The sequence below is a fragment of the Glycine soja genome, chromosome 19, assembly GCF_004193775.1.
Source record: "Glycine soja cultivar W05 chromosome 19, ASM419377v2, whole genome shotgun sequence".
Lineage (NCBI taxonomy): Eukaryota > Viridiplantae > Streptophyta > Magnoliopsida > Fabales > Fabaceae > Glycine > Glycine soja.
Genome location: NC_041020.1, coordinates 4,356,667 through 4,383,196, shown reverse-complemented (window position 1 = coordinate 4,383,196; position 26,530 = coordinate 4,356,667). Strand labels below are relative to the sequence as shown.

General features: G+C 29.3%; 2 protein-coding genes across 2 annotated transcripts; both read left to right on the top strand.

The window, feature by feature from the left end:
* Positions 1–1,327: 1,327 nt before the first annotated feature.
* Positions 1,328–5,233, top strand: LOC114399240 (cytochrome P450 85A-like). The gene is made up of 9 exons (XM_028361382.1): positions 1,328–1,598; positions 2,253–2,574; positions 2,700–2,849; positions 3,077–3,322; positions 3,423–3,509; positions 3,674–3,752; positions 4,247–4,353; positions 4,457–4,581; positions 5,016–5,233. Exons 1-9 carry the CDS (start codon positions 1,405–1,407, stop codon positions 5,101–5,103), a joined length of 1,398 nt encoding a protein of 465 aa, XP_028217183.1. The 5' UTR covers positions 1,328–1,404; the 3' UTR covers positions 5,104–5,233.
* An 8,261-nt stretch (positions 5,234–13,494) lies between these two features.
* On the top strand, positions 13,495–16,926 carry LOC114399212 (probable UDP-arabinopyranose mutase 2). The gene is made up of 4 exons (XM_028361347.1): positions 13,495–14,214; positions 15,244–15,494; positions 15,609–15,777; positions 16,292–16,926. Exons 1-4 carry the CDS (start codon positions 13,891–13,893, stop codon positions 16,619–16,621), a joined length of 1,074 nt encoding a protein of 357 aa, XP_028217148.1. The 5' UTR covers positions 13,495–13,890; the 3' UTR covers positions 16,622–16,926.
* Positions 16,927–26,530: the final 9,604 nt, after the last annotated feature.

Below are 26,530 nucleotides of genomic sequence, written 5' to 3'. Positions count from 1 at the left end.
ATCTTTGTTGTTTAATAATTATATTCACCCATTATGGAAGACCACAAGACTCAGCAGTGCAAAAAGTCAAGGGCACGGTGGAGTGGTTTTTTCTAGGAATTAATATCCCATAGGTTGAAAATGAAACAAGAGTCAGTTTTTTAAGATTCAAACTTGCAGTTAGTATTTAGGACTTGGAAGGAGAACCAAACCCCTCTCTCCGCACATATTCACATGGTAACACAAGGAGACTGTCTTGTAGTGGGATTATGCAATTCCATGACCAGATCTTATTGACAGACATGTGAAGGACCGGGGCTGGCTATGACCAACTTTTCCTTTAGGTCCAATGGAGTGCTATGCATGTGGCTTTTCTTTAAACTATTTCCACTTTTTCCCCTTCTATACCTTCAGGATAAATTACATAATTTCTTAATGATTTAATACACACATCAGTGATGTACAACATTAAAAAATAAAGCTAAATAATTACATCTAATTTTATCATAACTTAAACTTGTCACATATGTATACATAATGATACATTTGAATACTAAATTATATATTCCTTAAAATTCCTTTAAGAGTATCCTCGAGAAACTCTACACTTAATAATACCAAAGGACTGAAGCAGGAAGTAGTTTACACTTACTCATTTAATTATCCTCAAATTATAAAAGCAACAAAAATTTCCAGCTTCAAATCTCGAAGGGCTAAATGGGGGTGTAAATATTTTATCTATAAATCATTGGAGACTGCATATGTCTGTTGTATTTAAGTTGTTCACATCCCCGAAATCCTTCATAAAAGGCAATCCCCACTTTTTATATATATATTTCCATAATTCAAACTTAATAGGTATGTATTAAAAAAATTTTATAGTTATTGTAAAAATCAATTAACCTTTTATATCTCATACTAACAAATCATTATCCAGAGTGTTAATATATTTAATTCCCTTAAATAAGATCTTATGAACAAAAAAAATGTAATTAAAAAAAATTCTATAAAGATAATCAGTTAAATTTTTAATGAAAATTTATTAACAATAACGAATACTCTATATCAATAATATAGCAATTAAAAATCTTATTATACTTAATAGTTTGTATCAAACTACATGTTAATTTATGATAACACCAGAGCCTAAAAAGTAAATATATTATTTATTCTTCAAATTCATGTGTTAATAGTTGTTTTTAATTTTTATCACCAAAGGCTTAGAATAAGGTAATGCTACTAACTTATTATAGAGTGCGGTTTTTTTGTCTTTATGGTTAATTCTTATTTTTATTGCAAATGGTAGCCAAGCTCTAAGGGCCTATATATGTGTGCTTGTGTGCACTCTTTAGGTAACTACAACACAAGAGACTGTACCTTCTTTTTGAAGTCTCTGTGGGTTGGGGTTTTGGAGTGGGAGCACCAATGGCTTTCTTGATGGCAATTGTAGTAGTAGGTGTTGTCTTGGTGCTCTGTTTTTGCTCTGCTCTCTTGAGGTGGAATGAAGTAAGGTACAGGAAGAAAGGTTTGCCTCCTGGCACAATGGGTTGGCCACTTTTTGGGGAGACAACTGAGTTTCTTAAGCAGGGTCCAAACTTCATGAAAACCCAGAGAGCAAGGTAACTAACTTAACTGCATCATCATCACATGGTTTTCCTCATAATATTTAGTTGTGTGTGTGTGTGTCCAAGCAGTCTTCATCATGTTCACTTGCACAAGTGGGAAAAAAAAAGTTGCTTTGGCAACACACTTTGCTTCTGGTGTTAGTTTTTCATGTTCTTTCTTTCATCAGTTTCAAGATTGAAACCTGTTTTAAGTTTTAACTCCACCCCTTGCATGCCACTCTTGTTTTGTTTAACTTGTTGGGGGTGTTTGCTGGGTAGGTACTAGGCCTAGCATATTCCGATTCAAGAGTTAGTAAGCATAAAAACAAAATGAAACCTTGTTTTAGGGAGGGTAGGGGGGTGGAGAAAGAAGGGAATTGGAGAAGGATAAATGGAAATGAAGATCAAGGAGGAATAAGCTAATAGGTTTGGTTTAATGGTACTTTGTTCTCCATAAAGAAATAATTAATGGCTTGCTAGCTCACATCATCATCATGATGCCTATTTGACAAATCTTTTTTTTTTTCTTTCTAAAACTTAATGATGTTTCTTAAATTAGTTAAATCGGGTGTGATGTAAGCACTGTTCATGCATGTACTTTTACCCTCATTAGTAATGATTGTTAACTTTTATTTTTTTTACCTTTTGTCAAAAACAAAAAAATGGCAGGTATGGCAGTTTTTTCAAATCCCACATACTGGGTTGTCCTACCATTGTTTCCATGGATCCAGAGCTTAACAGATACATCCTAATGAATGAGGCAAAAGGGCTTGTTCCTGGTTACCCTCAATCCATGTTAGATATCTTAGGCAAATGCAACATTGCAGCTGTTCATGGCTCCACTCACAAGTACATGAGAGGAGCACTGCTTTCCATCATTAGCCCCACCTTGATCAGAGATCAGCTTTTGCCAAAAATTGATCAGTTCATGAGAGCCCACCTTAGCAACTGGGGTGACAAAGTCATCAACATTCAAGAGAAAACCAAAGAGGTTTGTAATTGTTTGTGTTGTTCATCAATCAAAATTCATGAACCAAAATGGAAAAGAAAAAAACTTATATTACAATTCAAGTTCCTAACGTAACTTTTTCCAAACTCTCAAAACATTTGAAACAGATGGCCTTCTTATCATCTCTGAAGCAGATTGCTGGCATGGAATCTGGCTCATTATCTGACTCATTCATGGCAGAGTTCTTTAAGCTAGTTCTAGGAACCCTTTCTCTCCCTATTGATCTTCCTGGCACAAATTACCACAGTGGATTCCAGGTGTGATCATTGATCTTTACCCATTTTTTTTAATCCGCAAATATTAGTTATTAATTGTTAGTTTTTGTTAGTGGGAGAATTTGAAACCACTATCTTTTCTCATGTTAGTTTGCATGGAAATTGAAGATGAATGATCTATTTCGTTGTTGTGCTTATTATAATTTATAACTACTTCATATAATAAGAAGACTTTGTCATAGGCTTATTTAATTCACTGTTTCTTGCAGGCAAGGAAGACTATAGTGAACATTCTGAGTAAGCTCTTAGAGGAAAGAAGAGCATCACATGAAACCTACCATGACATGCTTGGTTGCTTGATGGGAAGAGATGAAAGTAGATACAAACTAAGTGATGAAGAAATCATTGATCTAGTGATTACAATCATGTATTCTGGCTATGAAACTGTTTCAACTACATCAATGATGGCAGTCAAGTACCTCCATGACCATCCCAAAGCTCTTGAGGAACTCAGAGTAAGTGAAAAAACTCTCTTGGTTCCTTAGGTATGATTAATAGTTACACTTATAATTTCTTATGTTTTATGTGCTAAGTCGTGTGGAATATTTGTTACAGAAAGAACATTTGGCCATAAGAGAGAGGAAAAAGCCAGATGAACCACTTGACTGCAATGATCTCAAGTCAATGAGGTTCACTCGCGCGGTAAGAATTGTGTGCCATCTCGGTTACATTATTTAGTTGTTTTTTCGAGGTGTCCATATTTAGTGTGTGATGTTTTGAATTGGTTTAAAAAAACTTAAAAAAAAATTAGCTTTTTTTCTAATGATTGACAAGAAGATTTGATCAAGCTCTTGTACATTTTGCAGGTGATTTTTGAGACCTCTAGATTGGCCACAATAGTTAATGGGGTCCTAAGGAAAACCACTCAAGACATGGAACTAAACGGTGGGTTTCAATAGGTGTTATATTTAGGTTCCTTTAGCTTTTGTTGTGTTTTTGGGCTCAAGAAGTTGTTTTTTGACTTTTAGGGCTTCTTTTTTTTCTTTGGTCACTTCTACAACATCAATATAAAAAATGTAAAATTGTAATTTGAAGAGAAATGTATCCCTAAGATAGTGATAATAATATAGACACCTGGCAAATTTGGCCATCAATTCAACAACCACACGAAGACAATTCCACTATAAAACAAGTTTTTCCAGATAAGGAGGTACCTTTCCTCCCAACTTTTCTTTTGCCTTTTAGCATTAAATTAAATGCGTTAGCAAAAAGAAAGGATATAAAAAATAAAAATAAAAGTAAGAATGAATGAAGGGGGTAGGGGTCCTTAACGGGTTTTGCACTAGCACGCAAGTATTTCACTATTCACCATAAATGTCAACACCACCTTCTTGTTGCAATTAACAGTGTTAATAATCCAAGTTGTTATTAATTTTCAGGCTATTTGATCCCCAAAGGATGGAGAATATATGTGTATACAAGAGAGATCAATTATGACCCTTTTCTATATCCTGATCCACTAACATTCAACCCATGGAGATGGATGGTTAGTCCAACAACCTCTTCCTCTTTATTTTGATTATGCATAAAAAAAAGTCCTTTAGCACAATATCATCCTATTTATCATAACCTTTAATTGCAAATTGCAGGACAAGAGTTTAGAATCAAAGAACTACTTCTTCATATTTGGAGGAGGCACCCGACAGTGTCCAGGAAAAGAGTTGGGAATAACCGAAATTTCCACTTTCTTACACTACTTTGTAACTAGATACAGGTGACTAATTTACCTATTCAACATCTAGACCTTATAAAATTAAAATAGAGTTTAATTTTTATCATTTGTTGGTATAAAAAAACTTTACATTATCAACAAATAAAAAGTCATGATAAATATAACTTTTAAAATAGTTATTATAAAAAGTAAAAATAAAAACTTACTATATAACAGATTTTGATTGAGAAACGGTGTAATGTCGATATATACACTACTCAATTAAATATTTGCTAGGCACAAAGAATAAGTAAAAATTTAAAAGGAACTATTATTTACACTAACTACTTTTGACTGAACTGGATTCGCCATATATACCTCACATACATCTAGACAGATTATTATTATCCATTATTAAGCATTAATTTGTCTGTTTAGAAATTTTATACAAGTTTGAAGCTGTTTCTGACATCTTATATATTTAATGTTGATTGCAGGTGGGAAGAAGTAGGAGGAGATAAAGTAATGAAATTTCCTAGAGTTGAGGCACCTAATGGACTGCACATAAGGGTGACATCTTACTAACTAGGCCGTGACTGTATGTACAGTAATGAGATGAGATGTAACAGATTGTAGGGTATGTGTGTATGACAATTATCTAACAAATATATTTAGTAAAAGAAAGAAATTAAATTTTCTTCTTCCTCTTCCTTTCTTTGTTTTGTATCTTCTTAATTGAACTTTTGACCCATTTGGGTTCATCTCAATTTAATTGTAGACCGAAAAATGTCTAATATAATGGGCCATGAGTCAAATAGGCCAGCCCATTGATTACTATTTTCATAAAAAAAAATACATTAAGGACCAAACAATTCTTGTGAACTGAATATCTAAATTAAATACCAAAAATCCAAAATTATTGGCCCATTTTTAAATTTTGTTTTACTCAACCTAATTCAATAAATAAATTTATTGATCACAAAAAATGTTGAAATAATAAATTAAAATACTTTTAATTATTTATGAAAAACTTGTTAATATAAAACCTATAAATGAATAGTTAATTCAAACACACATTTAACTCTTTAATTGTATTCAATAGTTCAAAATTTATCCCACCAAAATTGTAAATACATGTGCCTCGATCTAGGATGATATTTTCCATTTTAAAAGGATGCTCGCATCAAGATTGGCCCCACAGGCCGGAAGACTTTGGGCTGTGATTTCGAGGCCCATGCTCAAAGTAGGGCATGAAATTCAGAATCCTAGATAGATTTCAATTTATATAATGTTTTTTGCATTATTAGGAATTCAGAATCCTAGACAAAGCCACATAGGAACAAAAAATGAATACATAATAAATCAATCCTTAAAAATATAGCATCGGGCATGCTGCCTCTTGAATAATGAAGATTACGTTTATAGTCCATGGATTTCTAGAACCAATTGACAAAACAACACATCCTTACGACCAATTTGACAATTAAACATATATATTCTACTAATATTAATGCTATTATATCCTTGAGGAATTGATTTTATTATTCAAAAAAAAAAATACTATAGTAATTCATCTGAGTTAGGTTCTACTGGAACATCAGCTAGGAGCAGGCACCACACCACAAATACAGATTACCCCGTGGGATTGACAATTTCTACTACTTCTCAATTTTGGCACTTTTAAACATGAAACTTTATAGTAATTCAAAAAGTTTCCAATGGTCTCCTGAACTTCATACTCTGTGTCAGATCAAACAAATTATTATTGAGAGAGAGACTTATATATCACTGTGTTGACCAAAACAAAATGAAAAATAGCCATCATGATGTTTTTCAAAACTGAAGAGTAATCAATTGAAAACTGAGAAATAGAGGTCTGCTTAACAGATTTCTAAAATTGGCTTATTAAAACATTCTAAATTGAGAAATGTTTTGCAACAAATCCTTCTATTTTCCATTCAATTTTTGGATGAGCCACTTTTTCACACGAGACCCACACATAAATCCTTCCTCCCTTTCAGACTTCATCGACTTCCAAATGATAGAAGAATTTCAAAATATCATGTTTGTATTCCATCGATAACCATTCCTCCCTTTTGCTAAAGTAAACGACGCATTAGCTTCAAAAGTAGTCTTGAAGTTGATAAAAAATAAACTATTATGGCTCTAAAATATGTTAAACTAAACATATACTTAAAAAAAAAAGTTTGCCATCACTTATTATTTCATTATTTTAATTTTAAAAAATCATTTACATTACACTCTTTGACCCTTGAGATATTCTTAATTTTTAAAGCATCATTATTAATTGAAATCCCTAGAGTATATTAAAAAAAAGAGTGAGGTTTACTTTATTTGATAAAATGTTTAGAAACTTTAACTAATAATAACAAATAGTGTATTAGAAAATAAAGAAATAAAAATGGATTTAATGGCTATACATGGACAAAGTAATAAAATTTACACTAACAAATAATAATAAAAATTATCATTAATATGAGTTTTAAAGTAATTATTATAAAAATTAATAAATTTATAATATCCGATGGTTTGTGATTAATTGGAGGAAAATATAAAAATATTTCTAACATTTTTCTTTTGGTGCCTCAACCAGTCAATTCTTACCAAGTTCAATATTATGATGAGAATTGAGAATCTTGTATTGGGCTTTTCGAGCTGGGTTTTGCTTTTGTATCATACCCAATGTAAACTGACCCATGACCATTGCTTCCTGCACTCCCTTTTTGTGTTTTCTAGAATGATCAATTTAGAATATAAAATTATATTCTAAAATGTATTTTTTTTTTTACTTTTGAAATGATGAATCTAAAAGCTCAACAAATATTTCCAAAAATTGCAAGAAACAACTTGGGAAGCACAGAAACAAACAGCTCCCACCCATTTACTACAATTTCTAGGTTGGGCTTTGAAAATTGTACTTCAACGCAATACGTTTTTCTAATAGACAATATTAAAAACAAATAAATAAATTCTAACTCTTTAATTCTCTCAGTATATTAACCTTTTTCCCACGTGAAAACTACAATCACCATTCACCACCTCTATTCAATGTTGTCACCACCTCCACCATCATCTTCATTAGTCATTACTATGACTTCCACTGCCACTTTTATGACCGCTATAATCAATTCGTTAATGTTGTTGTCATACAAAGATATTGTAGAAATTTTAACATGGTATTGTCTATTATTATTTATGCATATCAAACACCATATAGTAGAAAATTACCAACATTGTGTATTGACCATCAAATAATATCCAAAAAAGGGTATGTTGTAAGAATCTAACTATATTGTGTTGTTTTATTTGTATCACCTCCTTAACGTGGGAGGTATAAAATTAATTTGAGGATAAAGGGTGAAGGAAAAAGGAAATAGATCATGTGTTTGAATCTTTTTGTCAACAAAAATTAATAACTAACATTTACTGATAAAAAAATCCTTAATGTGTTTCCAAAAGCACCAATTTGCAAATGAATTTCAAATATTCGAAGGCTAGGTGGTAGGTTAATTAGATAGGGACAATAAGTAGGTTTGGTGAAAGAAATCAAGAATGGGTATTTTTTTTTTCCTTAACCCTTTCATTCATTAGGGGGAAGAGATCCTGACTAATTCGGAATTTGGCCGAAAGATAAGTAAAACTTAACCAATAATTATATCCGCTAATGATCAAACTCAGATAGCACTCGAACAATTTAACATTAACTTTTACACATTAATCATTTATGTTCATTGACTTTGTTTCAAGAATGGGTATAATACTAGGTTTGGAAAAAGTAAGAGTATAAACAAAAAATCAATTAATTTTTTTTTGTTGATGTTAAAGCAACAATTAATATCCCATGCTAAACTATTCATGTATTATAAGTCACCGCATAACCGAACACAAGTATTCAATATGGTAAGTCTTAGAAGGTGATGATTCAAAGTATGTTGATATAGCGAAATTATTAGGTATACATGAAAAATAGAATGAGATATGGCTATGTCATATTATAATTTTTTTTGTTTTAATTCTTCGGTTCATCAAAGGAAAATAGTCTTGATTAATCTAGAGTTCAATCGAGATGTAAATAAAGTCTGATCAAGAATTATTTCTATCAAAGATTTAACTCAGGTAATAATCAAATAATTTAATCTTAACTTTAACATATTAACCACTTGTACTTAATCACTTGGTTAAAGAATATAAAAAATAATTTTAAAAATATAAACATGTTGTATATAGTATAATAATTCATGATTAGTAGTTTAGTGATTAAAAATTCACATTAATCACAATGCAAATAATCATTAGGATTATTTTGATCCACTTAAGTTGATTGAGATCAATGGAAAGTACTATTAATATGTCAATGGATCAATTTCAATTGATTATTGATGGAGTATAGTGTGTAAATATTATAAATATTTTAATATTATATTCAATTTGTACATATAAAAAAAAGAACACTATTAATATTATTTCAATATATGATGCATCACTGTAATGTTTGCTTAGTTTATGTTAAATAAAAATCATGTCAATTAGAATAAGTCTAACCAGTTTTTTCTTTAGTATATGAAATTCTTTTTGTAGTAATACAGAGATTTGTAGTCTTGTACGTTATTAACAGAGATAAAAATAATAATAAACTTAGAGAAATATCTTTTTTTCAAATGATTAATATCGTCGATATATTAACCTCAAGTTTGATTTATAAAGAAATAATAATAATTTTTTAAAAAATACTTGATGAAATCTTTATATTCAACGTTTTTTTATATCAAAATAAAGTAATGCAAATCACGGTACAATGGTTCATTAATATTGATTCACTTAGTCAACATTCCACTCTTATAAAGTTAAGGCTTGAGTTCTGGCATGACTCATTGATAGACATTATATAACTCTATTAGGCGTTATACCAAAAGAAAATAAAAAGATAAAATTAATTAATTTTTTAACTTATATACTTTAGAAGTTTTAAAAAATTTAAACAAGACTTTTATAAAAATTAAATATATAAGTTAATTCTTGGTTATGTTAGTGAACTTCTCTAACATATATAAGTCTTCTACTTTAACCTATTGTTTTATCATTAAAAAAAAAAAGCAACACAAACTGCCAAACTGTCACTTAGGCCAATCCATGGCCACTGGCTAGCCCACAATATTTTCTCAAGCCTCATTCGCAATCTTTTACATATATCCAGCAACTTGTGCATTCTGATTTTTTTGTGTTTGTGCATCTCTATTCTCTACGCATACTGCTCCAGGCTTTCCTAATACCTAATTAATGTAAAAGAAATCTTAAAAGTTAATTAGTACTTTCCTTGGGCACAAATTCAATAGGTATGCACTCTCAATCAATCTTCTATAGTATAACTTGGAATAATTATCTTTAAGGAGATGAAAGTATGTTGAGAATTATTTTTTTTTTAACTTTTTATCTCTTTCAATATATTTTTTATCTTTATTTTAAATTAAATTTTAATATTTTTAAAATAAAAATAATAGTTAAAAATAATCTTATATCACACTATATTTTTTTATCATAAATTTAAATAGTTTATATGTTCCATATTTTATTTATTATAAATTTTAATATAATATTTATTTATTATAGATTTTAATTATATAAAACAATCCTATTTATCCTATGCATTCCACAAACTAAAATATTATTCATAATATTGACAAATGAATACAATGAAAGATATTTAATACTAGACACTAATATCTTACGGTCTATTGGTATGTCTTCTTTTTTTTTTTTTTACTCTCCCAAAGGGACTCACATTTCCTTCCCGGATTTCAGAGACGTCCTTATTTTATAATAAGAAATAAAATTCAGGTCATAGTGCCTTATTAATGGTAAACAAGATTTCAGGAATTGAAAATAATATTTAAATGCTGCTAATTTATTTGTTTGACTTAAGTATCTTCTGATGTTGTTAAAGTCGTTAAAAGGTGTCAACTACGAGACATTAACACACATATGAATTTAATTCTTGTCTTTCCCCTTCTGGGTTCTCACATTGCATTGCTTAGAATTCAAATTCTTACATAATATATATTGCAATGCTTGAAATATGCCATGAGGTCGTTCATTTTTTATTTATTTTTCTTGAAAAGGAAGTTCCCCATTCACTTGTAACCAAATTTATGAAGATCCTGATATTTTGAAGTTTAAGAAGGTGATGTTGCTAATCTCATACGCTTTCCAATTTGATCTTCCGCAATTCTCTCTGCATGAAAATACTCGAAACTTGAATCTGATTAAAGATGTACTGTATTTGATTTTGTTTTTTTTTTTAGTTTAGTTTTTGAAAAGTATTTTATAAAATAATTTAAAAAATATTTTTAAGTAATAGGGGTTAGGAAAGAAAATAAGATAATGTAAAAAAGAATATAAGAAACGGAAATATGAAGGTAAAAAATAAAAAATTAAAATAATTTGAAGATTTTTTTGTTTTTTTTAAAACAAAAAAAATATTATTGCTAAAACTAAATTTCAAAAATTACTATTGCCAAACGAACTTTATTTGTTTTATTTTTAAAATAAAAATGATTTTCAAAAAATAGAAAACAGACATACCTAAAATTCTTACCAACATCATAATTATTACTAGTTTACGTGCCCTTTTATACAAATTCAACTAGATTTGGAGCCGCTTCAAATGGGTCCGCGTCAGTAATATGGTAACTAATCTAATAAAATAAATCACTTGAACCAATTACATTGTGATGATGAGTTCAGAAACATAAACAATTTTTTTATTATTGAAATTTAGTAATTTACATTGCAAATGCACTGGCCGTCACAATAGATATATTTCTCATATTTTTTTAATTAGTGTTTGAAGAGTGCTTGTTGGCTTTTACCAAATAATAAATTCAAAGATCAAAACTTTTACTCAAGTTTTTAATTATTTTTTTAGCTTATACTCAAGTTTTTAATTATTTTTTTTTTAGCTTAGAACATCTTCAATTTGTATAATTTAAGTAATTCATTGATTTTTTTTTTATCGTTTTTTACTTAGTCTTCATAATGCCATAATATATTTAAGCAACTTCATACACATTGTGTTCTAACCATGTAATTTTAAGGTATCCTTAAATAACCCACACTTTTATACTTTTTTATTTACACTTAGTTTTGTTTCAACTAACATTGAAGTCTAATTATTTTAATCGAGGTAAGAAAATATTTTTTTAATTATAAGCAATTGTTGCTCAAATTATTTCCAATATTCGTTGCTTAACAAGTTTTTTATTTTAAGATACAATTGCTTAGTTATTTTTAGCATTGAAGAAGATCTACTTATCTTGTTGAATTGTTTAAAATTAAACTTTGACGGCTTCTATAAGCAATATAAGCACCAATTGCTTATGATTAAAAAAATATTTTCTTACAATTTAAGGATTATTTAAAATTATATACATTATGAGGGACAGAGGAGATAAAGAATTCAAAAAGCTAAGTGTTACTTAAATTACAGCAAACAAAGCTTAATTTTTTTCAAGAATCCAACATTACGCGTAAATCTCTTCCAATGGTAAAGAAAAAAAAACTAAATAATGGTATCTTAAAATAACAAACCATTGGAACTAAATTGAAGTTTCATCCTCCATATTTTTTTTTTCATTTAACGTAATTAGGCTAAAATGTAATTTTTGTCCCCTCTTTTTTCTAATTCACAATTTTAGTCTCCTATTTTTTAATGAGACATTTTGTCTCATATTTTTTTAAAAAAAAATCCATGATTTTAGTCTCTTATTTTTAAGTTAAATCATTTTATCTACCACTTTTAAAAAATCTACGATTTTAGTCCTCTTTATTAATTTCAAACTTGACCATGTACATAAATCAATGTTTAGATATTACATAAATCAACGTTTGAAATTAATCACAATGATTAAAATTATAAATTTTTGAAAAGTGAGGAACAGAAAGTCTTAATTAAAAAATAAGAGATTAAAATCACAAACTTTCTAAAGCATAAAAATCAAATGTCTTAATTAAAAAATAAAAAACTAAAATAGTAAATTTGAGAAAATAACAAACCAAATACATTTTAACCATGTAATTAATAGGCATGTAAATACAAAATTCATAAGTTGCATCCATTGGCAGTTTCATCCTCAAAAACAGCCTAAACATTTTTTCCCTACATATAAACCAAGCGAATTAAGAATTTGATGATTTTCAGTTTTTCTCAACGCTCATTTGCAGCTTTAACTTTAAAAGATATGTAACTAATTTTTAATCATAATGAGAATGATTCAGGCATTTATTTTGCTAAAAAGACAAGATTGATAGAATAATATTGGATAAATAATTGATTCATATTGTGTAATGTTTGATTTGTACTAAAAAAAGATATAAAATAAGATTTTAAAACTTTTTAAATTATTTTATTATTTAACAAAATTTATTATCATACTTTATTAATATTATGATATATTTTAGAGCTTGTTATAAAAAATTTACAATTTATAAATTATATTGATATATTATTAACTATATCTTATAAGTATCATATTATAAATTAAAAAAAAATTTAAAATAAATTAAAAAAATACATAAGTAAGCTAATAATAATTTATCATATATTATGACGGCTATGACGTTTGGGGGATGTTTAGAAGAAAAAGCCCATATAAAAAAAGAAAAAAAGTGTTAGATAATGAAAAATAAAAAAATATCTATAATATTATATTTTTACTTTTATCAAACACATAAAGTTGTATGAAATTTCAGTAAATTATAAGTTTCGATATTTGTTCAATTCATCATTCTTTATTTTATAGTGTCTCTCAATTATTTTTTTAAATCAAACATTCAACCAATGATTTTATACTTTGAATCTCTTATTTTTTAACGAATGAAACTCACCTTAAAAAAATGCCCCTTCCTTATTATTATATACACACAGTTACGCTTACGCACATTCATGATAAATCACAACCAAAACACAACTCTAACCGATACAAATACAACATGAACGTGAATCTTGTTCTTTGTTTTCAGTTTCCTGGTGCAGCATTGATGTTGCTCTCTCTCTCCCATCCACAAAACTTACCACATCTTGCGGGCAACAACACCTTTTGAAGAAGTCAATGTTACCTTAAATTCCTTAAACATTCAGACACATCAACCCTTTAAAGTTTACACCCCAAAACTAGTGCCGATATCTTAGGCACTGCACGTGTTACTCCCTACTGTCTCGATCACCCTCAATACTCCTATACAAACTCCCTCTCTTTCCCTTCAAAAGCCTCACTCTTTCTCTTCTCTTCTTCACACACACACACACCCTCTCTCTTTTTCTCTCTTTGAAACCTTAACTTTGTTGTAGTTGTTGCAATGGCTGATGCTTCTGTGGCACCACCACCTCCACTGAAAGATGAGCTTGACATTGTGATTCCAACCATAAGGAACCTTGACTTTCTTGAGATGTGGAGGCCATTCTTTCAGCCTTACCATTTGATCATTGTTCAAGATGGTGACCCCACCAAAACCATCAAGGTTCCTCCTGGCTTTGACTATGAGCTCTACAACCGCAATGACATCAACAAGCTTTTGGGTCCAAGGGCCTCTTGCATCTCCTTCAAGGACTCCGCGTGCCGCTGTTTTGGCTACATGGTGTCCAAGAAGAAGTACATCTACACCATTGATGATGACTGCTTTGTGAGTTTTTTCTTTTTTTGCCTTTCTTGGGGGAACTCAATTTTGTTAATGGACAAAACTTACATGCAATTCTTTTAAGTGTTTTTTAGTGTCATTCTGCAATCAGAATTATCAGAATTAGAGTTTTACCTCGATAACTCTCATAATAAAAGTGATTTTAGTATTTTTTTTTCTCCAATTAGAATTATCAGAATCAGAGTTTCACCTCGATAATTCTCATAATAAAAGCCTACATTAAATGTCAGCGTAAATTACCGAAGTGAAACTCAAATTTTGATAAAAAAAAAAACAATACAAAAACACCTAAGAAACTGCATTGATGTTTTGTATTTTGTTTATTTGTTCAATGTTCGGTGAGATCTTGATGTGATTTCTTTTAATTGAGTGCTTAATTGCATGCCTCCATGTAATGACATTGGTTGCAGATTCTATCCTGTGCCTTGTAGATTTTGGATCCTGTTATTCTGCTGGGTCATTGTTATTCTCCAATTGGTTTCAATGTGTAACTGGTGCTGGTTCTGTTTTTTAGTTTTTTTGGCCATTGCATGAGTTAAATCCATGTTTTTATGGTTAATGTCATAGTAATCTTCTTCAAAGTGTTTGGTTTGTTAGAAAGATATTATTTTGCTCCTCTGTACCATGAGATTTAGAAGTTTTAAGAATGGTTTCCTATTTACATGTCTGTCTGTTAGGGTGTAAATTTTACTGCAAAGCTTTTACATTTGTCCGTATTCGGTAGTGTTTTTAATTTTGTCTTTTATCTATTTTATTCACGTGTCAGCAGTGTTGGATATATTTCTAATACATTGTAAATAAAATAATGTAGATAGAATCATCTGCAACTTGTGGAATTCAGAGGTTCCCTGCAGCCATATATCTGCTGTGGGCATAGGATTTATCTAATGATTTTATAATCACATGTCTATACTATATAATTTTTCATTAGTATATAACTCTTGCTGCTACTTCTGTTTTTTTTTTTTTTAATCATATGATTCAATGTTTAATCATTTTTATTTTGTGACTTAGGTTGCCAATGATCCATCAGGAAAAGCGATCAATGCACTTGAGCAGCATATTAAAAATCTTTTGTGTCCATCCACTCCCTTGTTCTTCAATACCCTTTATGACCCCTTCAGAGAAGGTGCAGATTATGTTCGTGGATACCCTTTCAGTCTTCGTGAAGGTGTGCCAACTGCTATTTCTCATGGACTTTGGCTCAACATCCCAGACTATGATGCTCCTACACAGCTTGTGAAGCCTCTTGAGAGGAACACTAGGTATGCACTATATAACATAACATATTAACACTCTTTATGAACCTTCTAGCTAACAAAAATTATAAGTTATAGGCCTATACAAATTTGATTGTGACCATTGCCTTTGTGTATAAGGTATGTGGATGCTGTTCTGAGCATACCAAAGGGCACTTTATTCCCCATGTGTGGAATGAACTTGGCATTCGATCGTGATCTCATTGGACCAGCCATGTACTTTGGTCTTATGGGAGATGGTCAACCAATCGGACGCTATGATGACATGTGGGCTGGATGGTGCTGCAAGGTCCACTTCTTTGTTTTATTTTTCACTATAACATCAACACAATCTTATAGAAACAGTTAATATTGGACAATGCTTAAATTTGGATTGATAATCGTTTTCCTGTAAGTTCTCTTAGAAACTTGGTAAAATTAAGCGATCATTTCTTCTTATTGAATCAGTACTTGTTATGTAAGTACTTATAGATGCATAAGTTGTGTTTATAATCAAAGCAGAAATTAGATATTTTTTCATATATGTTATGTAAGTACTTGTGCATAAGTTGTGTTTATAATAAGCTAACCAGACACTTATTGAATCAGTACTTGTTATGTGACTACTTATGCATAAGTTGCTTTTATAATCAAAATGGAAATAAGTTTGTTTCCATATATGTTATTCTAGACAAGTTTGCACAAGTGATTATGTCATGAGATAAGTCCAAACAAGTTGTAAATAAATTTTTTCAAACCCTTAATAGTTATATGAATTTTATAGAAAAAAAAACAATTGAGACATTTTCATGATCATGCTTCAGGTGATCACTGATCATTTGGGGCTAGGAGTCAAGACTGGTCTGCCCTATATCTATCACAGCAAGGCCAGTAACCCATTTGTTAACCTCAGGAAAGAGTACAAAGGCATATTCTGGCAGGAAGACATTATTCCATTCTTCCAGAATGTTGTTCTTCCAAAAGAATGCACCACTGTTCAAAAGTGCTACATTGAGCTCTCCAAGCAAGTCAAGGAAAAGCTATCAAAGATAGATCCTTACTTCGACAAGCTCGCCGATGCCATGGTCACTTGGATTGAAGCTTGGGATGAGCTAAACCCTGAAGGAGCATCTAAGGCTAATGACAAAGCATAAACCAACCTTTGTTAACAACCACTGAGCTAGAAAAAGTGGAACTATTTATATACAAGTGGTTTGCAGCATTGTTAGCTGTAATTCTATTTTTTTTTAACCTTCATGCTTTGAGCTTAGAAAGAATAAAGTACAATGGTCTAGGTCATTGTTTTCTTGTGATTTTTGTCCCTTATTAGACCTAACTGGAGGACCATATCACTTGCAAGCACTGAGTTTCATGTGAAGCAAGTGTTACATGAAGAATATTAATGTATGGCTCATTATAGATTAATAGTGATCAAATTTTCGAACTGGTGTGTTCAGAATGTTTGGTTTTTCTTTCGTAATGTTTCTGCCTCTCAAATCATTTCCTTTTCATCATATGCTAGTGTAAATTTATAAACACCAAAATTTATAATAATGGTCTCCATCTTTTGAGAAGAAAAAACAAATCCTGTTGGACAAGTGACCTCAATAACTTAAGGGGGGGTGAATTAATTTTTAAAATTTTCTCAGTAACAGATTTTAACCCCCTTTTAAATGATATATGGTAGGCTCAGAATGCAGAAGAAGAAGAAGAAACAATCAATTTAATAATGTTCTTTTAAATGCTCAAGACAGAGTAAACTACAATAAAATAACCGAGATAAGGGAAGAGAGAATTGCAAACTCGTTTTATCCAGGTTCGACCACTTTTCATGTCTACGTTCAGTCCTTATGCAACCCACTTGAGATTTTTCACTATCTTTGTAAACTCTTTACAACTTTTGAACACACCTTGGATTCCTCTCCCTTGTATTCAGAATTTTCACAAGTCATGAGACGAACAATCTCTTGATCACAACAATGTTTTTAGAATGTACAGGAGAATTTCTCTCTTTTAAAGATGATAATACAAACTGAAGATCTTAGAAGAATACTCAATTGATTTGCAAGTGTTTGACCAATAGTTGTTTAGAGAGCATTTGACAATTAAGTTATCTTTTTAAAATCTCTTTACTTTTCGAAGTCAGACACATATACATATAGGCTTATTGTGCTTTTTCAAAATGATTTGAAAATATGTGTCTTTTCAAAAAGTTTTTCTGAAATTTTCTCACTGGTAATCAATTACAGGATTTTGGTAATCGATTACTCAGTTATATTTTTGAAGAGTCATGACTTTTCAAAGGTTTTTTTTAAATCTCTTCACTGGTAATCAATTACAAGATTTTAGTAATCGATTACACAGATCAAAATTCAAACAGTTTTGTGACGTTAGTTAAAAATATCTTTGCAAACTCTCTGGTAATCGATCACACAGTCTAGTAATCGACTACCAGTTCAAAAATATCTTTTTGAAATGATTTAGCCTTTGATAAAAGAGTGTTTGATACTATAGATGTTGAGGCCAAACTAAAGCAATCAAATTGAGATTCTTTAAACAAATTTACTAAGTTCTTATCTTAGATTTACTTGATCTTGTTCTTTTGACTTGATTCAATCCATGCTCATCAAGTAACCTTTTTGGCATCATCAAAACCTGCATGATATTCATTCGCATTCTCTCCTATTTTGATGATGACAACCATTTTTAGGTAATAATTTGGCATCATCAAAACATGCATGATATTCATTCACATTCTCCCCCTTTTTTATAATGACAACCATATTTAGGTAATACTTTGGTATCATCAAAACCTGCATGATATTCATTCACATTCTCTTCCTTTTTGATGATGACAATCATCTTTAGGTAAGGAGTAAAAAGAATATCTATTTGTGTCGTTCACTCCCCCTTAATTTTATAATGATTGCTTATACGAAACAGTTGAAGATTTCATATATAAAAAACTGTCTCAAAAAAATAGATAATTCCCTTTACTATCTTATCTTTTATCTATCTCTCTTTCTTTGTCAACATCAAAAACAAATCATGAGCAGAGAGAAGAAAAACATTCAACAATTTATAATAAATTAATAGAGCAGTACCATTTCTTGGCCTAAAAGAGTTAGTCTCATCAAAAGCAATTATGAGAATCAAAAGATACCAAAAAGCCTTTATCACATAATTGACGAACATTTAATAAACTATGTTTAAGACCATCAACAAGTAAAACATTTTCTATGGAGTTAGAAGAATTCGTACTTATTTTTCCAACTCCAAGAATTTTACCTTTGTTGTTGTCTCCATAGGTCACATGCCCACTATTTTTGGGAAAAATATGAATAAACTTTGATGCATCTCCCGTCATGTGTTTGGAGCAACCGCTATCAATGTACCAACTTTACTTCAAGGAGTCCTTCATTCATATAATCATATTCTGGTTTTGGTACCTAAATTTTCTTGGGTCCTTGAATGTCAGTTTTGATTAAGGATCCTTTTGGAACCCATACCATTTTATCAATGCTACTACCATTCTTTCTAATATAACATGTTGATTCACTATGACCTTTCTTACCATAGTAAAAGCATGTTAAGAAGGGAGAACTAATCTTTTGAGTGGAGGCAAAGAAATTTTTATACATCTTTCGTTGATTTTCAGGATTATATCCTAATCTAGCTTTATCAAAAACACATCTTTGTTTGCCTAATATAATATGTAAATTATTTTTACCAAGAGTAAATTTGGCAAAAGCAATTTTTAAATCTAAAATTTCTTCTTTAAATTTATCACAACATTCACATGAATGAGATGCTTTATTGTTTTCTTGTATTAAGCATTTTGTAGAAGATTGGTTTTTATCTACTAATCTTAATGTTTTAACTTCAAATTTAAGATTTTCTAACTCTACATTTAATTTCAAAATTTCCTTTTCTAAACTTGAAATGATTTTCTTAGAATATGAATCTAATTTGGCAAGTTTGATAGATTCTTTATGCAAATCATTGAATGCATCTTGGAGTTCATCAAAAGAAATAGATAAATCATAGTTAGAAGATGTTACCTCTTCTTTGCTTTCATGGTCTTTGTCCATGAGGCTTAGATTTATGATTTTATTTTTTGAATCACTTGATGAATCCATGTCATTATCTTCTCAAGTGATATATGATTTCTTTTCTTTCTTATCTTTGAAAGTTTTCTTGTCGGATTTTTCCATTATTCTTTTAAAGATAGGACAATCAAATCTCAGGCACCTAGGTTGATCACATTCATAGCATTTTGGAACTAAAGAGGAATCTTCTCCTTTCTTCTTTGGATTGAAGTTTGATCTCCTTTGATTTCCTTTGTTTCTCAGGAATTTATTGAATCTCTTTACAAAGAGACTGAAATCATCATCTTCTTCTAAGTTCTTTTCATTTAAGTCTTCTTTGTCATTTTCCTCATGAATAGAAGAAGATGAGGCTTTGAGTGAAATTCCTTTCTTCTTTTTGCCATTCTCTTCATGTTGATAGAGTCTCATAATTTCCATTTCATGTTCTTGAAGTTTCCCAAAGAGAGTGGCAAGAGACATGTTGGTGAGATCTTTTGATTTTGCAATTGCTGTTACTTTTGGTTGCCATTGCCTGCTTAAACATCTCAACACTTTGTTAATGAGATCATCATTAGGAAATATTTTTCCTAATGATGCAAGATGATTAGCTATATGTGTAAATCTCTTTTGCATATCTTGTATGGTCTCATTTTGATTCATTCTAAACAGTTCATATTCATGTGTGAAAGTGTTTAATCTAGATCTCTTAACATCAGTTGTGCCTTCATGTGTAACTTGTAATGTATCCCACATTTCTTTTGCATTTTTACAATTTGAAACTCTAAAATACTCATACATGCCTAATGCATAAGTAATTATATTCTTGGCTTTTAAATTATATTGAACTCTTTTTCTTTCATCTTCATCCCATTGTTCTCTAGGTTTTTTTATAGTTATATTTCTCACTATCATTGTAGGAATGAAGGGACCAATTTCAATGGCTTTCCATATATTTAAATCTATGGCTTCTATAAAGATCTGCATATGGGTTTTCCAATAGTGATAATCATCACCATTGAAAATAAGAGACCTATTAATAGAATTTTCCTCAGGAAATGGAAAGTTAGATGAGATCATAATTATTCTTGAAGTTTTTAAAATTTAGACAAGAATCCTGCTTTGATACCACTTGTTGGACAAGTGACCTCAATAACTTGAGAGGGAGGTGAATTAAGTTTTAAAATTTTCCCAGTAACAAATTTTAGCCCCCTTTTAAATGATATATGATAGACTTAGAATGCAGAAAAAGAAACAATCAATTTAATAATATTTTTTAAATGCGCAAGATAGAGTAAACTACAATAAAATAACTGAGATAAGGGAAGAGAGAATTACAAACTCGTTTTATCCTGGTTCGGCCACTTCCCGTGCCTACGTCCAATCCTCAAGCAACCTACTTGAGATTTTTCACTATCTTTGTAAACTCTTTACAATTTCTGAACACACCATGGGATTCCTCTCCATTGTGTTCAGGATTCTCACAAGTCAAAAGACAAACAATCTCTTGATCACAACAATATTTTTAGAATGTACAAAAGAATTTCTCTCTTTTAGAAATGATAATACAAATTGAAGATCTTACAAGAATACTCAATTGATTTGCAAGTATTTGGCCAATAGTTATTTAGAGAGCATTTGACAATTAAGTTCTCTTTTTCAAATCTCTCTTTACTTTTCGAAGTCAGACACACATATATATAGGCTCATTGTGCCTTTTCAAAATGGTTTGAAGAGATGTGTTCAAAAATCTTTTTTGAAATTTTCTCATTAGTAATTGATTATAGGATTCTGGTAATCGATTACACGATTATATTTATGAAGATTCATGACTTTTCAAAGGGTTTTTTTAAATCTCTTTATTGGTAATCGATTACAGGATTCTGATAATCGATTACATAGATCAAAATTCAAACAATTTTGTGCCGTTAGTAAAAAAATATATTCACACAGTTTGGTAATCGATTACCAGTTCAAAAATATCTTTTTGAACTGATTTAGCCTTTGATAAAAGAATGTTTGATATTAAAGATGTTGAGGCCAAACTAAAGCAATCAAATTGAGATTCTTTAAACAAATTTACTAAGTTCTTATCTTAGATTTACTTAATCTTGTTCTTTTGACTTGATTCAATCCATGCTCATTAAGTAACCTTTTTGGTATCGTGAAAACCTGCATGATATTCATTCACAAATCCAATTGGAGTTTAATTTTTATATGCGGTCAGTGTGGAAAAACTCTTTCTGCCAATCAATCAAAAAATCAATATCAGTATGAATATTAATGTGACTTTGAAGATAATTATCATAAAGTTAATAAACTTATCCATATTATTATTTATGATTAGACAACAATGTAAAAACTGGGCGCTATGTCAGTATATTGAATATTTATTCAACTAATATATGAAAAATTACAACTAGTTTTAAGAACTGCAGAGAAATTGGAATCATAAATCTACTTGAGGAGCGAAAATTTGCAAGAAATATATCAATCAACTCATTCATATCTGGTATTTTGGTAGAATAAATGTTGTAATGTCAAAATTTTTTGTTATTCGTTGTTTGGTTACCGCGAGATAAGGCTTTTGATATTGATATTGTTGTAGTTGTTTGATTACTAGCAAGTGAACTTTGGCATTTCATCAATTTTACTATAACCCATTACAACATTCTTATACCTTAGAAGTTATAAACCAAAAACTCTTAATAATAAAATACAATTAGAATTGCATCAACTCTGGATATGCGTTAACACCATCATTTTTTTTATTGTATCGAAAATTGATCTTTTAATATTTTAATTATCAAAAGATGAAGATCAAACATCAATGGTAAAAATCGAAATCGACATGAAGATTTAAGGAAAATTTGTAATGATTACGGGTAGTTATAATTTATACGATGATTAAAACTTGTATTCTATAATAAGAATTGAGACTTCTAAACACTTTTATATCCTAAGTTTATGTGACACTCATTAATGTAATGTTCTCAATCATTTCATTTTTCTTCAGTAAAATAAACTTTTTCAATAACATTTTTTCCTTTGGATATCTCCTTCATCTTATAACACCTTCTTTCAATGTTTCTTTCTTCTTTTTATTACATTTTCTTTTATTTAATACGTATTATTAATTTGGTCGATTATACTTATAATCTTATATTTTAGATCCTAAATATTAAAAATTTAACACATTGATCCATGATAAATGACCTATTGAGAAGATATAGAACTCTAAGAAAAGAATTGTCTTTTTCCCCAAATTTCTATGAATTGCTTGTTGACGGAAAAAATGCAAAATTTACTATCAATAATATGTTTGAGTTCAAATTTATTGTGTGGTGACGTGTGTCCTCATGCCAATCAAATGGACAAACGTCCTTTTGACCACCCAAACAGTTTCTCAAACATTTAATGAGCACCAATTTGTTTAAACTTAAAATTATTAAATAAATGCTTTTTAAAAAATATTTATTTAATAAGTAGATAAGATTTTTTTTCTCAAAATAAGAAAAAGAAACTATTTTTTTATCAAAAATAATTTAAATAAACACATAAAAAATATAAAATTACCTATTTTATTAAAAAAATAAACTTAAACAAACTCAGCTTTAATCTTCTTTGCTTTAACATGACTAAGCAAACATTTATTATAGTGTAGCTGCAACAGACACGTAGCCAAGTCTTGTAGGTGAATTGGAAGGTTGTGACATTGGTTTTAATGTAAAAATTTGTACCGCATGACATTACCTAGCTGTATGTTTTGTTCCATTGGATAGATACAATTCAAAGTTCGTAATCACTTGTGTCCTGTACAAAGACTCTGTGATTCAGTTTAGCAATGGAAAATTTATTGTCACGTTGGGATTTGTGCCCCTTAGGTGTCTGTATGTGGTGAAATCCGTATTATTTTTTGTCCATAGTTTTTGGGACCATAGATACGCACTGCATGTACCACTATTTCGTGAGTTGCTGTTGTTTTACTCCTCTGCGACCCTGTTGGTGAATTTTTTGAGGCTGGGGAGGAGACACAACACAAGTTTGTTTTATGTCTTGCTGACATGCACTATTGAACAGTTACTTTTAACAGCAGTGTCGTCGGTGTGAGATATTTTTTTTTAAGGATAAATGATCATTTTTATTTTTGAATGTGTAAGAATACGGATAAATTTATCTCCAAAAGATTAAAATTCAAAATTTAGTTTCCCAAAGTAAAAATGTATAATAAATCCATTCATTTGTTAATTTTTATATATTACCATTAATGAAAGAAACTATGTGACACAGAGGAACGAAAATGTCACAAGAGACTATGTGACATAGAGGAATGAAAATGTCACAGAAATATTTGTCAGCATCAATGCTGAATAGCTTAAACTTAAATATTAGTAAGTTTTATTAGACCAAACTGTCAATAAATTTTCATTTGACTAATTTGTCAGATCTCAAATTTCATTTTATTTAAAGGTAAAATATAATTTAATCTTCATTTTTCCCCTTTTTATCAGCATAATATTACAATGAATACTTAAAAAAATAGGAAAGCAAACATATGTTAGAACAAACGTAATAATAAACATAATATTTATTAATAAACATAATATGTCATTTGTTCTTAAATTTCTAATGTGATAATACATTATCCAAAATATGAGACTAAAACAAAAATGCTTAATTATTAAGTTAATCCTTACAAGAAATGAGACTCAATTTGATTTTGTCACTACCTAATGCGGTCACAATAAAAAATTTTCAAAATAAATATTCTACTAGTATACCAAGATAAACATTGTAATAATGTACCAATCATTACAAATTTTCCAATCACAAATGGGTAAGAGATGAATATTAAATTATATTTTATCCTTAAATGAAATGAAATTTGGGGTGTGACAAATTAGTTTAATGGAAACCTACTGACATTTTGGTCCAATGAAAACTTACATTTTGGTTCAATCTATTAAACAATTATATTGACAATCATTTTTGTGACATTTTCGTTCCTTCCTCTGTGTCACGTAAGTCCTTTCATTAACAATAATGGACCAAAGTTAACGGATGGATAAATTTGTTGTTGAATTTTTATCTTTTGAGACGAATTTGTCAGTGCTCTACACACACTATTACAAAAAGTAGTTTTAACATCGGCTTATTAACATCGGTTTTTTACAAAACCGATGTTAAGTTAAACGCGGTGGCATATTTGTAAATAAAGTATTATTCTTAACATCGGTTTTCCAAAAAACCGATGTTAACTAATGATGTTAACATCGGTTTTTTGGAAAACCGATGTTAACATCATTTGTTAACATCGGTTTTTCAAAAACCGATGTTAAGGTATAATATGTTAACATCGGTTTTCCAAAAAACCGATGTTAATGCATACACGTTAACATCGATTTTTGAAAAACCGATGTTAACGTGTAATATGTTAACATCGGTTTTCCAAAAAACCGATGTTAATGCATACATGTTAACATCGGTTTTTTGGAAAACCGATGTTAACATCATTAGTTAACATCGGTTTTTGAAAAACCGATGTTAACATATGATATGTTAACATCGGTTTTCCAAAAAACCGATGTTAATATAAATTTTTTTTTAATTTTTATATATTTTAAAAAAATCATATATTGCGTTATTAATTATATTTTAATTAAAAATATATAATAATTAAGAAACAATTATAAATTCAAAAGGTAAACATTTAAAAATTAAACTAAATTTTTAAAATGAATTTCGTAAATTTAATTTTATTATTATTTAATCAACAAAATTATATGGTTTCTTTATAGAAATTAAAATCTTGCGTAACTTTTTTTTGTCAAAGATCGATCTACTGCAAATGTCCAAATGTAGTGTGTGACTACTATCCAAGTAAGTGTAGGGTCGGATTGATTAATTTTTTTTATTCGTAAAAATTAAACATAAAAATATATAATAACTATTCAACCAAGAAAAGACAAAAAAAAATAATTGTTTAGTCAGATCTCTATGACCGATAAAATAATTTATTTCAATGGACATATTTCAGAATAAATATAAAATCATTGTTATTTATAAAAAAATTCTAAAAATTAATTTAAGATATGATTCTTGCATAATATTAAATACATGCCGTCAAAAAGATACATATTTTAGAAAAAAACGTTAAAGATACATATATATTTACTGAAATATAAAAAATATAATAATTTTTTAAAATTCAAATAGAGTATAAAAAATATAAAATTAATATTTTTTAAAAGGCATATCATTCGTCAAAATGAAGTTGGCAGGGTGTCGGTTTGTCACCACCCGCTGTTTAGAGTTTAATCCGCACATAATTGAGAAACAAAATAACAAATTACCAACTCCATGTCGTGGAAACTGGAAAGGGAACCAGTAGAACTACAAGGTTAACAAACTTTATTTTCAATATTAAAATTATTATTTAATATTTCACTACCAATATCAATCAAAAGTTTAACTTTCCATACGGTGTGTTAAAAAGTTTGTTGGTTTAGCTGTTTAAGTTATAACAGTTTGATATTTGTAAAATAAATTTTAGATTCAAGTTTTATAAACATAAAAGTTAGACAGCATTTTTTCTTAATTATATCTATTTTTTTATTTTAAATTACCAATCATTTTAATTATTTTAAAATATTCATACCTGTAGAATATGAAACGTACTATTTTTTTTTAAGAAAACATTTATTTGTCGCTAAATCCTATGTACTTTAAAAAGTTATACCATCTATTTTTTAAATAAATGTAAAATAAGTTCCACTTATTTAATATCAATCAAGATGGATAAATATAATAATCCATCGTGATGATTCCATATTAAATTTAATATAAATATATCTATTATTTCTAAAACATTACTAGTACTCAATTCGTAATTGTACATTATGTTACCATAAACATCTCAATAATTTTTTTTATCCCAATAAAAGTAACTAATACTAGTAAGAATCTAAAAATACTAAT

What these genes read in the sequence shown, in the direction of transcription:
- LOC114399212 (XM_028361347.1), top strand. Translation starts at nt 13,891, where the DNA reads ATGGCTGATGCTTCTGTGGCACCACCACCTCCACTGAAAGATGAGCTT. An exon ending in CCTCTTGAGAGGAACACTAG is followed by an intron (nt 15,495 to 15,608) that starts GTATGCACTATA and finishes TTTGTGTATAAG; the next exon opens with GTATGTGGATGCTGTTCTGA. An exon ending in GGGCTGGATGGTGCTGCAAG is followed by an intron (nt 15,778 to 16,291) that starts GTCCACTTCTTT and finishes ATCATGCTTCAG; the next exon opens with GTGATCACTGATCATTTGGG.
- LOC114399240 (XM_028361382.1), top strand. Translation starts at nt 1,405, where the DNA reads ATGGCTTTCTTGATGGCAATTGTAGTAGTAGGTGTTGTCTTGGTGCTC. An exon ending in AAGCTCTTGAGGAACTCAGA is followed by an intron (nt 3,323 to 3,422) that starts GTAAGTGAAAAA and finishes TATTTGTTACAG; the next exon opens with AAAGAACATTTGGCCATAAG. An exon ending in TCAACCCATGGAGATGGATG is followed by an intron (nt 4,354 to 4,456) that starts GTTAGTCCAACA and finishes TGCAAATTGCAG; the next exon opens with GACAAGAGTTTAGAATCAAA.